The 13,349-nt window shown below is 40.0% G+C and overlaps 1 protein-coding gene and 1 non-coding gene across 6 annotated transcripts in view; both read left to right on the top strand.

Annotated features, from left to right (window-relative positions):
• The window catches only part of HECW2 (HECT, C2 and WW domain containing E3 ubiquitin protein ligase 2), a 408,801-nt gene that overhangs the window by 322,087 nt on the left and 73,365 nt on the right, over window positions 1-13,349 (top strand). For all 5 annotated transcript variants that reach the window (XM_059051743.2, XM_067026482.1, XM_067026483.1 and 2 more), the window contains one exon: window positions 1,066-1,162. In XM_059051743.2, the coding sequence (XP_058907726.1) occupies window positions 1,066-1,162 (97 nt within the window). The remainder of the gene's footprint in view (window positions 1-1,065; window positions 1,163-13,349) is intronic.
• Window positions 2,529-2,663, top strand: LOC131751692 (small nucleolar RNA SNORA70). The gene has a single exon (XR_009334260.1). It is a non-coding gene; the product is annotated as a small nucleolar RNA SNORA70 (small nucleolar RNA).

Below are 13,349 nucleotides of genomic sequence, written 5' to 3'. Positions count from 1 at the left end.
TGTAAAAACTGCTGACAAAACCTCAATTATAAAAATGGTTTTTTTTATTTATATGTGGTGAAATGTGCAGTTAGGGACACTTTGAGTTTGACAATGGGATTCCATGTTAGCAGATAGTATTTTTATTTTATTTTATTTACATTTTTCTAAAATTAGCATGATGCAGCTAAAATTTGAAGTGGCAAATGTGTAGAGAATTATATTTCTTTTGAGTGATATTTTGTTAAAGTAAGGAATGTTTCTTGATCATATTTATGAGCACAAAAGTATTGACTGGACTAGAATCTCTGATGTTTGAGAATTCAGACACTCAGTTCTGTAATTTAACTATATCTGTATTTCTGATTTCAAATAAATGTAATCAAGATGAATTATCTTAAGTAAGCAAATTAGTTTCTTGACAAAAGAGTATTAACAGAGCCTTTAGTAAACGTTAATTAAATTTAAAATTTCAGTAATCATTAGCCAGCCTTGACTAAGATATAGATTTTCCTTTTAAAATATTATGTACATAATTGATGATGCTGGTTGTATTGTAGCTGTTGGTTTAGTTGGTTTGGTAAAGAGCCACCCTGTGGCTTAATGGCATTTATTTCCACATAGAGTTTGGGAATGGTTTGCCTCTGCATATTGGTAGTTGCTGCTGGCAACTATGGTATTTTAGCAACTCTTGCTCTACCTCTTTACCTCTGTAGGTGGCTGACATTTAATCAGAAGATGGTTTTCCATTTTTAACAATTGCTTATAAGGTTGAGTTTGGTAAGCAATAGCATAAAACAATCAGTATCTAGCATCTTGTTGGTGATCTCATCTTGCAATTTGATAATAAATATGGCTCATCAGATGAGTTTAATGAGTGCTTAAGTCAGTCATACCTAACAGATCTAAGTCCAATACTGATATAAAAGGATAGACACAAATTGCAATTTAAGCATCTTTAGTGGCTCTAAACTATGACTTTGAATACAAGGAATATGAACCAGAAAAACAAAACTTAAAAAGTCTGTATTTATGTGCATAAAATAACAGATTTTAAAATATTATTACATATGTATGTTTTTTCAGCTTACAATGACAAGATTGTTGCATTTCTGCGCCAGCCCAACATCTTTGAAATTCTACAGGAGCGTCAACCTGATCTTACCAGGAATCACTCACTCAGGTAACCATAATGTTGGTATTTAATTCAGGTTGCATAAGCCCCAACCATTAAATCTTCAGTAACGCTGGTAATTGTCTTGGAAATTCACTCTTGCTTTTTGGCATTCTGAACAAAGGCATCTTGTACACAAATACTTTGTTATTAATATCAGGTCAGTGTAGTCCTGGCTTTTCTCTGTTAAGTATGAGGACTGAATGAAACTGACTAAAGAACCTGGAACCAACTTTAAAGAAATATGAAAATTTCACAGCCAAGAATGCATCCTAGATGTGCAGATTATAACAAAAATAATAAGACACTACCTATTAGAATGTAACTTGAGTAAACAAAAGTAACATAGAGTTTATTGAATTGAGATTTATAAAATCCTAGACTTGGTATTCACAATTTTCCATAATAAAAACACAGTGGAACCCAAGGAAGAAATCTGATCCTCTCCAGAGTCTAGCATTCCCCTGCAGGAACCCTTTCTTCTAAACAACTCTTCAGTGCATCACACTTTAAGCCCAGTTTTCCTTTCCTGAATACATGCTGTTCCTTTTCCTTGGCAACTCTTCTCTTCTTCCATGTTTGGCAAGATTTTTCTCTTTAAATTCAATGTAAAATGCCCCTCCTTGAAGCCTTTCGGCTCCACTGTGGACTCTCAGGCTCATGATCTAGTGTAGTATTTCTCAACTTTGGTGTGCTAGGCATCAGAGAGGTGGAGATGGAAAGACGTGGGAGTTTCTGCTGAAAGTCCTGCATAACTCAAAGCCCATTTGGTCTACATGCCACCTTAACTGACAGGAACACGTTTGCCCCATGGTGCCATCCTGCCCCATGGCAGTGATTCTCAAATATTGCTCCACTAAGTTATGTCAAGCTGTTTTTATCAGCATTACTGGGGAGTTTTATAAGGTACAGAATGCCAGGTCTTGCTTCCGCCAACTCCTCTCCCTTCTCTGAATTTATACCCTCTATCCTCCCATGCCCTGCCCAGAAATTTAATTCAGGAGGTCCGGGATAGAGCTCAAGCATTTAATTTCTTAAAACCTCACTGTAGCTGGCTCGGGGTCTCTTCCCTCTGCCGTCACTGAACTGCCCCGGAGCCCGAGGGGAGGGCGGCCTCACTGAGGCTGCCGGCTCTGGAGGGGCCCCACCAGCCAAAGCCGCGACAGTCCTTGGGACTGCGGGCCAGTTGTTTCAACAAGTAACTTAAAGACAAAATGGAAAAACGAGGAGGTTTGTGCCTGAGATCATGTTGATGTGAAACCAGGGACGGCCGCCTTGTCCCAGTGATTACAACTTGGAGGAGCTTCAAGATGGTGGAAGAGTAAGACGCAGAGATCACCTTCTTCCCAACAAATACATCAGAAATACATCTACATTGCAGCCAGTTAAGCCGACTGTGCTCTTTTCCCCATGGGGGCTCCGTGCGCAATGGCTGCAAACAGCAGCCTCCTTGGTAGTGTATGCATCCTATTGCCTGTATGGGTTGCCCTAAGGGACCTTGGAGACAGCCCTTTCCAGTGGACATTAATGACTGGCATGCTGCCTCCAATCTAGGCTCCAGACAGGTATGTGTGGTGCCTTTGGAAAGCCCCAGGGCACAGTGGCCAGGGTGCACATTGGCCAGGTCATAATGTCCATCAACACCAAGCTGCAGAACAAGCAGCATGTGATTGAGGCCCTCCGCAGGGCCAAGTTCAAGTTCCCTGGCCGCCAGAAGATCCACATCTCCAAGAAGTGGGGATTTACTAAGTTTAATGCAAATGAATTTGAAAACATGGTGGCAGAAAAGCAGCTCATCCCAGATGGCTATGGGGTTAAGTACATCCCTAATCGTGGCCCCCTGGACAAATGGCAGGCCCTGCACTCGTGAGAGCCTTGGCGCTGCCCTCTCCCTACCCATGCCCACCAATAAACCCTACTTTCTTGTCCCTGTAAAAAAAAAAAAAAAAAAATAGGATAGGGACAGGACCTGCACCAGTGGGAGGGAGCTGTGGAGGAGGAAAGGTTTCCACACACTAGGAAGGCCCTTCACGCACGGAGACTGCGGGTGGCGGAGAGGGGGAGCTTTGGAGCTGCAGAGGAGAGCGCAGCAACAGGGCTGCGGAGTGCAAAGTGGAGAGATTCCCTCACGGAGGATCGGTGCCGACCAGCACTCACCAGCCCGAAAGGCTTGTCTGCTCACCCGCCAGGGTGGGCGGGGGCTGGGAGCTGAGGCTCGGGCTTCAGAGGTCAGATCCCAGGGAGAGGACTGGGGTTGGCTGCGTGAACACAGCCTGAAGGCAGCTAGTGTGCCACAGCTAGCCGGGAGGGAGTCCAGGAAAAAGTCTGGAGCTGCGGAAGAGGCAGGAGACTTTTTCTTGCCTCTTTGTTTTCTGGTGCGTGAGGAAAGGGGCTTAAGAGCACTGCTTAAAGAAGCTCCAGAGACGGACACGAGCCGTGGCTATCAGCACAGACCCCAGAGACGGGCATGAGACGCTAGGCTGCTGCTGCCGCCACCAAGAAGCCTGTGTGCGAGCACAGGTCACTGTCTCCACCTCCCCTCCTGGGAGCCAGTGCAGCCCGCCACAGCCAGGGTCCCGTGATCCAGGGACAACTTCCCCTGGAGAACGCACGGCGCGCCTCAGGCTGGTGTAATGTCACACTGCCGCCGCAGGCTCGCCCCACATCCGTACCCCTCTCCCCCCCGGCCTGAGTGAGCCAGAGCCCCTGAATCAGCTGCTCCTTTAACCCCGTCATGTCTGGGCAAAGAACAGACGCCCTCAGGTGACCTACACGCAGAGGCAGGTCCAAATCCAAAGCTGAGCCCCGGGATCTGTGCAAACAAAGAGAAAGGGAAATCTCTCCCAGCAGCAGCGAATTAAATCTCCACAATCAACTTGATGTACCTTGCATCTGTGGGAAACCTGAATGGACAACGAATCATCCCAAATTGAGGAGGTGGACTTTGGGAGCAACGTTATATATATATATTTTTTCCCCTTTTTTCTCTTTTTGTAAGTGTGTATGTGTATGCTTCTGTGTGATTTTGTCTGTATAGCTTTGATTTTACCATTTGTCCTAGGGTTCTGTCTGTCGGGGTTTTTTTTATTATTACTTAAATTATTTTTCTTAATAATTATTTTTTATTTTAATAACTTTATTTTACTTTATTTTATTTTATCTTCTTCCTTCTTTCTTTCTTTATTTTCTCCCTTTTATTCTGAGCCATGTGGAGGACAGGCTCTTGGTGCTCCAGCCAGGCATCAGGGCTGTGCCACTGAGGTGGGAGAGCCAAGTTCAGGACACTGGTCCACAAGAGACCTCCCAGCTCCACATAATATCAAACGGCAAAAATCTCCCAGAGATCTCTGTCTCAACACCAAGACCCAGCTCTACTCAACGACCAGCAAGCTACAGTGCAGGACACCCTATGCCAAACAATTAGCAAAACAGGAACACAACCCCATCCATTAGCACAGAGGCTGCCTAAAATCATAATAAGGCCACAGACACCCCAAAATACACCACCAGACGTGGACCTGCCCACCAGAAAGACAAGATCCAGCCTCAGCCACCACAACACAGGCACTAGTCCCTTCCACCAGAAAGCCTACACAACCCGCTGAACCAACCTTAGCCACAGGGGACAGCCACCAAAAACAACGGAAACTACAAATGTGCAACCTGCAAAAAGGAGACCCCAAACACAGTAAGTTAAGCAAAATGAGAAGACAGAGAAACACATAGCAGATGAAGGAGCAAGGCAAAAACCCACCAGACCTAACAAATGAAGAGGAAATAGGCAGCCTACCTGAAAAAGAATTCAGAATAATGATAGTAAAGATGATCCAAAATCTTGGAAATAGAATGGAGAAAATACAAGAAACGTTTAACAAGGACCTAGAAGAACTAAAGAGCAAACAAACACTGATAAACAACACAATAAATGAAATGAAAAATTCTCTAGAAGGAATCAATAGCTGAATAACTGGGGCAGAAGAACGAATAAGTGACCTGAAAGATAAAATAGTGGAAATAACTACTGCAGAGCAGAATAAAGAAAAAAGAATGAAAAGAATTGAGGACAGTCTCAGTGACCTCTGGGACAACATTAAACACACCAACATTCAAGTTATAAGGGTCCCAGCAGAAGAAGAGAAAAAGAAAGGGACTGAGAAAATATTTGAAGAGATTATAGCTGAAAACTTCCGTAACATGGGAAAGGCAATAGTCAAGTCCAGGAAGTGCAGAGAATCCCATACAGGATAAATCCAAGGAGAAACATGTCAAGTGACATATTAATGAAAGTATCAAAAATTAAATACAAAGAAAATATTTTTAAGGCAGCAAGGGAAAAGCAACAGATAACATACAAGGGAATCCCCATAAGGTTAACAGCTGATCTTTCAGCAGAAACTCTGCAAGCCAGAAGGGTGTGGCAGGACATATTTAAAGTGATGAAAGGGAAAAGCCTACAACCAAGGTTACTCTACCAAGCAAGGATCTCATTCAGATTTACAGACAAGCAAAAGCTAAGAGAATTCAACACCACCAAACCAGCTTTACAAGGAACTTCTCTAGGCAGGAAACACAAGAGAAGGAAAAGACCTACAATAATAAGCCCAAAACAATTAAGTAAATGGTAATAGAAACATACATATAGATAATTACCTTAAATGTAGATGGATTAAATGCTCCAATCAAAAGACATAGACTGGCTGAATAGATACAAAAACAAGACCTGTCTATATGCTGCCTACAAGAGACCCACTTCAGACCTAGGGACATATACAGACTGAAAGTGAGGGGATGGAAAAAGATATTCCATGCAAATGGAAATCAAAAGAAAGCTGGAGTAGCAATTCGCATATCAGACAAAATAGACTTTAAAACAAAGACTATTACAAGAGACAAAGAAGGACACTACATAATGATCAAGGGATCAATCCAAGAAGAAGATATAACAATTGTAAATATTTATGCACCCAACATAGGAGCACCTCAATACATAAGGCAAATACTAACAGCCATAAAAGGGGAAATCGACAGTAACACAATCATAGTAGGGGACTTTAACACCCCACTGTCACCAATGGACAGATCATCCAAAATGAAAATACATAAGGAAACACAAGCTTTAAATGATACATTACACAAGATGGACTTAATTGATATTTATAGGACATTCCATCCAAAAACAACAGAATACACATTCTTCTCAAGTGCTCATGGAACATTCTCCAGGACAGATCATATCTTGGGTCACAATTCAAGACTTGGTAAATTTAAGAAATTTGAAATCGTATCAAGTATCTTTTCCGACCACAACGCTATGCGACTAGATGTCAATTACAGGAAAAATATCTGTAAGAAATACAAACATATGGGGCTAAACAACACACTATTTAATAACCAAGAGATCACTGAAGAAATCAAAGAGGAAATCAAAAAATACCTAGAAACAAATGACAATAAAAACACAATGACCCAAAACCTATGGGATGCAACAAAAGCAGTTCTAAGAGGGAAGTCTATAGCTATATAAGCCTACATTGAGAAACAAGAAACATCTCAAATAAACAACCTAACCTAACACATAAAGCAATTGGAGAAAAAAGAACAAAAAAAAACCCCAAAGTTAGCAGAAGGAATGAAATCATAACGATCAGATCTGAAATAAATGAAAAAGAAATGAAGGAAATGATAGCAAAGATCAATAAAACTAAAAGTTGGTTCTTTGAGAAGGTAAACAAAACTGATAAACCATTAGCCAGACTTATCAAGAAAAAAAGGGAGGGCTTCCCTGGTGGCACAGAGAGTCCGCCTGCCGATGCAGGGGACACGGGTTCGTGTCCCAGTCCGGGAAGATCCCACATGCCATGGAGCGGCTGGGCCCATGAGCCATGGCCGCTGGGCCTGCGTGTCCGGAGCCTGTGCTCCGCAACGGGAGAGGCCACAATAGTGAGAGGCCTGCATACCGCAACAAAAAAAAGGGGGGGGGGAGAAGACTCAAATCAATAGAATTAGAAATGAAAAAGGAGAAGTAACAACTGACACTGAAGAAATACAAAGGATCATGAGAGATTACTACCAGCAACTATATGCCAATAAAATGGGCAATCTGGATGGTATGGACAAATTCTTAGAAGTGCACAAGCTGCCGAGACTGAACCAGGAAGAAGTAGAAAATATGAACATACCAATCACAAGCACTGAAATTGAAACTGTGATTAAAAGTCTTCGAACAAACAAAAGCCCAGGACCAGATGGCTTCACAGGAGAATTCTATCAAACATTTAGAGAAGAGCTAACACCTATCCTTCTCAAACTCTTCCAAAAGATAGCAGAGGGAGGAACACTCCCAAACTCATTCTACGAGGCTACCATCACTCTGATACCAAAACCAGACAAAGATGTCACAAAGAAAGAAAACTGCAGGCCAATATCACTGATGAACATAGATGCAAAAATCCTCAATAAAATACTCGCAAACAGGATCCAGCAGCACATTAAAAGGATCATACATTATGATCAAGTGGGATTTATCCCAGGAATGCAAGGATTCTTCAGTATACGCAAATCAATCAACGTGATACACCATATTAACAAATTGAAGGAGAAAAACCATATGATCATCTCAATAGATGCAGAGAAAGCTTTTGACAAAATTCAACACCGATTTATGATAAAAAAAAACCCTCCAGAAAGTAGGCATAGAGGAAACTTTCCTCAATATAATAAAGGCCATATGTGACAAACCCACAGCCAACATCATCCTCAATGGTGAAAAACTGAAACCATTTCCACTAAGATCAGGAACAAGGCAAGGTTGCCCACTCTCACCACTCTTATTCGACATAATTTTGGAAGTTTTAGCCACAGCAATCAGAGAAGAAAAAGAAATAAAAGGAATCCAAATTGGAAAAGAAGAAGTAAAGTTGTCACTGTTTACAGATGACTTGATACTATACATAGAGAATCCTAAAGATGCTACCAGAAAACTACTAGAGCTAATCAATGAATTTGGTAAAGTTGCAGGATATAAAATTAATGCACAGAAAACTCTTGCATTCCTATACACTAATGATGAAAAATCTGAAAGTGAAATTAAGAAAACACTCCCATTTACCATTGCAACAAAAAGAATAAAATATCTAGGAATAAACCTACCTAAGGAGACAAAAGACCTGTATGCAGAAAATTATGAACTGATGAAATAAATTAAAGATGATACAAATAGATGGAGAGATATACCATGTTCTTGGATTGGAAGAATTAACATTGTGAAAATGACTCTACTACCCAAAGCAATCTACAGATTCAATGCAATCCCTAGCAAACTACTACTGGCATTTTTCACAGAACTAGAACAAAAAATTTCACAATTTGTATGGAAACACAAAAGACCCCGAATAGCCAACTCAATCTTGAGAAAGAAAAACGGAGCTGGAGTAATCAGGCTCCCTGGCTATACTACAGACTATACTACAGAGCTACAGTAATCAAGACAGTATGGTACTGACACAAAAACAGAAATATAGATCAATGGAACAGGAGAGAAAGCCCAGAGATAAACCCACACACCTTATTTTTGATAAAGGAGGCAAGAATATACAGTGGAGAAAAGACAGCCTCTTCAATAAGTGGTGCTGGGAAAACTGGACAGTTACATGTAAAAGAATGAAATTAGAACACACCCTAACATCATACACAAAAATAAACTCAAAATGGATTAAAAATCTAAATGTAAGGCCAGACACTATCAAACTCTTAGAGGAAAACATAGGCAGAACACTCTATAACATAAATCACAACAAGATCCTTTTTGACCCACCTCCTAGAGAAATGGAAATAAAAACGAAAATAAACAAATGGGACCTAATGAAACTTAAAAGCTTTTGCACAGCAGAGGAAATGCATAAACGATGAAAAGACAACCCTCAGAATGGGAGAAAATAGTTGCAAATGAAGCAACTGACAAAGAATTAATCGGTAAAACATACAAGCAACTCATGCAACTCAATATCAAAAAAACAACCCAATCCAAAAATGGGCAGAAGACCTAAATAGACATTTCTCCAAAGAAGATATACAGATTGCCAACAAACACATGAAAGAATGCTCAACATCATTAATCATTAGAGAAATGCAAATCAAAAGTACAGTGAGATATCATCTCACACGGGTCAGAATGGCCGTCAACAAAAAAATCTGCAAACAATAAATGCTGGAGAGAGTGTGAAGAAAAGGAAACCCTCTTGCGCTGTTGGTGGGAATGTAAATTGATACAGACACTATGGAGAACAGTATAGGGAGGTTTCTTAAAAACTAAAAATAGAACTACCATACGACCCAGCAATCCCACTACTGGGCATATACCCGGAGAAAACCATATTTGAGAAAGAGTCATGTACCAAAATGTTCATTGCAGCTCTATTTACAATAGCCAGGACATGGAAGCAACCTAAGTGTCCATCAACAAATGAATGGATAAAGAAGATGAGGCACATATATACAATGGAATATTCCTCAGCCATTAAAAGAAATGAAACTGAGTTATTTGTAGTGAGGTGGATGGACCTAGAGAGTGTCATACAGAGTGCAGTAAGTCAGAAAGAGAAAACAAATACCATATGCTAACACATATATATGGAATCTAAAAAAAAAAAAGAAAAAAAAAGAACCTAGGGGCAAGACGGGAATAAAGATGCAGACCTACTAGAGAATGGACTGGAGGACATGGGAAGGGGGAAGGGTAAGCTGTGACAAAGTGACAGAATGGCATGGACATATATACACTACCAAACATAAAATAGAGCGCTAGTGGGAAGCAGCCACATAGCACAGGGAGATCAGCTCGGTGCTTTGTGACCACCTAGAGGGGTGGGATAGGGAGGGTGAGAGAGAGGGAGATGCAAGAGGGAAGAGATATGGGGACATATGTATATGTATAACTGATTCACTTTGTTATAAAGCAGAAACTGACACATCATTGTAAAGCAATTATACTCTAATAAAGATGTTTAAAAAAAAAAACAAAAAACATCTCACCGTGTAATTCCAGTGGCCCATCCAGGTGTCATAACCTCTGGTCTAGACACTAATTTGATCAGTAATTATGTACTGTATCTAGTTGTCCCTCCTATTATTTTGGTTATGTGACTTTTGTGATTCAATTTGAGTTTTCAAGTCCTTATGCTTAATTTTCCAATTAGGTTATAAGCTCCTTGCAAGTAGGGATCTCATCCAACTCATCATTATTTCTCCTTCCTTACTGCTGAAATATCTTGAATAGCACTTTGCATATATAGTAAATGTAGGTATATGTCTATATGAAATATGAAATGTAGGTATATGTTTATATGAAATATAAATTTCCAGATATCCTTCTTATGATGTTCTTAGTCTCTCATATCTTTAAAATCGTCATTACTTTCTAAAGTTTCTAAAAGCTAAAAGTACACGTAATTTCAAGTATGATAGTACAAACATTACTTATACAGAACTCCTGGTTTCACATAGTTAACATCTAACTCAGGTTTCAGTGTTTTCCCCAACTTGATAAACATGCTGTTCTCAGTCAGGAAAATTATATAAGCTGTAATTTTGTATATTTGTATATTATAGCATCTACTTAGCAACTCATGGTCCTCTAGAGAGTCTTCTGTAAAAATAACATTGCAGAAATGAGCCCCTCAGTTCTCTAATGAGAGATCTTAGAGGTTCTGGGCTGAAAAGCAAAACAAACAAACATACAAACAAAATCCCTTCTCTTTCACAAAGCACAAAATAAGGAGACCTCTATTTTCTCTCTTTGTTACCAACTTCAGCCCCAACCCCTCCTCCCCCCATGTCTAGTCAATATCTGTTCCTCTGAGAGAACTGTGCTGCAGCAAAAAAGAGCAAGAAAAAGGGAACTCAAGAAGTTTTCTACTTTTGCTCTGCACCTCCACATTATTATTAACATATCTTCAGACCTCTCTCATCAGAGAAATAAGATGATATAATCTACCTGAACAAGGCATCTAACATCATTATTCTTTAATGACTTAAGAGATCCTTAACCGATCCTAAAGAGGAAAAAGCTGCAGGCCCCTTTGGTAGCTTCCAGTTTTGTTTTTTGTTTTCCTTTCTGCTTTTTAGAGTCTTAAAAGGCTCTAATATCCTAAAGATTGTTGAAGATTTTTATTTTTTAATGACAGCCAGGGTCCTCAGTTAAGTACAATCTCATGTGATAGTCTATTGCTAAGATATTATTTGATAGGTTTTAAAATAAGTTTCCATCTTATTTCAAAACTTATTTATAAATTTCCTTTTTCTATAACTATAGAATTTGACCATAGAAAGCATGAGCAGTCATGACAAGTAGAAAGAAGCAGGAACTTACATCAATGAGATAATGCTGTTCCTCTTACATAGAGCGTGTGTCACAGTGCGCTTTTAGTCTGAAAAGCTGTTGGTAGTTAAGCATTTTGCTTATCATAACAACATAATGGGGAAGTTTGTACACCTAAAGGAACACCCAGTTTCATATAGTTAAAAACTGCATTGTTAAGGAACATTCCCACAAATGAAGGGGCGGGGAACTCGCTGGGGTTCTTCAATCTCATATTTCAGTGATACATTTGATAAGAGATTTATGCATGGAATGGAGCCACTGATTGTGTGTCAAAGCTAACTGTGGACCTATATTCATATTCCGAGCTCTGTGTACACTGTTCGTCACCCGTGGTACAGCCATTTAAAGGAAATATCCCTTCTTATTTTCTCCATAACATAATGAGGAAATAAGCATCAGCTCTTGGGAGATTCAAGTAGGTACACCTCTGTGCTTTGTGATTTTCTTGTTTTGCTTGCGATTCTTTGCTACCCAGAGGATAGCAAGCAGTTTGTTTAGTTTGTATCCGTATACAGCTTTCTCCTCCTAGACCCACCCTGTGTATCTTTTCCTGTAGAATGGCTATGGTTTTTCATGCCTTGGAATGTGGCTTTTGCTTTCAACTGCTGTTTTCAAATCACCACTTCCTCTAACTTCATCTGTCAAGCAAATGTGCATGCTACCAAGTTGTCCTCTTTTTTTTTTTTTTTTTTTTTTTAATCTCAGAAGAGGTTTGCTTGGAAAACTCAACATCCAGAAGTCAGTACCACCTCCATCAAATGGATCGAGTCCCATTGGATTACTATATCCTACTCTTGGTTCTCAGTGAAAGACAGTAATCCTACTAAAAAGCTTTATAACATTAAAATAAAATGCTCTAATATTTTATCCAAAGACAAATGTATTCATTTAAAAAACTGTATTCAGGGCTTCCCTGGTGGCACAGTGGTTGAGAGTCCGCCTGCCGATGCAGGAGACGCGGGTTCGTGCCCCGGTCCGGGAGGATCCCACATGCTGCGGAGCGGCTGGGCCCATGAGCCGTGGCCGCTGGACCTGCACGTCCGGAGCCTGTGCTCCGCAACGGGAGAGGCCACATCGGTGAGAGGCCCGCGTACCGCAAAAACAAAACAAAACAAAAACTGTATTCATTTAAAAAAACAACCTTCTAAGCATATTTTACAGATGAATGTAATGCATACAAATTGAATAAACTTTTTGGTGTACAACATTGTACTATGAACAAGGAGCTAAGTACCATGAAATTGAATTGAGTTGAGAATTCCCCTTTTGTGTGACTATTGGATTCAACCAGTATATCTGCTCCCTGCTAGTCCAGCTTTCCTCAGACATCAGTGATAATTATTTTGGGCTCTAGGTCAATTCCTCCTTGAGTGCTTCCTAAAAAAATTTCCTTCCCATGAGGATGTGATCTATGATACTTTTTTTTCCTCTTCTGGATAAATTGGGCCATTTCCTATTTTATGTCACTGGTAAATCAATAACTTGGAAGTCAAGAAATTCTGAGCTACAAAAGGCAAATGATTACGTCTCCCAGGGTTCACCAGAATAGAAGCATACGCAGACTCTGACCTTTTATTTCTTCCCATAATCCTATGTTAAGAGCCTTAGAATTTTGTTATTGCTAAAATTATACTCTTAATTTTGTTTTCATTTTAAAAATAGTACATGCCATTGTGAAATTATCAAGCAATTCAGAATTTTATGAAATAAAAAGTTAAAGTTCCCAAAAGCTGGCTTTCATAAAACAGATCCCAGTGTTCAAAACTTCTAACCTATTTCTTGTCCAGTTTTCTAACAGATGAGTTTTTCTGCATTTAC

Source organism: Kogia breviceps, chromosome 2, assembly GCF_026419965.1.
Source record: "Kogia breviceps isolate mKogBre1 chromosome 2, mKogBre1 haplotype 1, whole genome shotgun sequence".
Lineage (NCBI taxonomy): Eukaryota > Metazoa > Chordata > Mammalia > Artiodactyla > Physeteridae > Kogia > Kogia breviceps.
The sequence above is the reverse complement of the archived record's forward strand: the minus strand, read 5'-3'. Positions and strand labels throughout refer to the sequence as shown.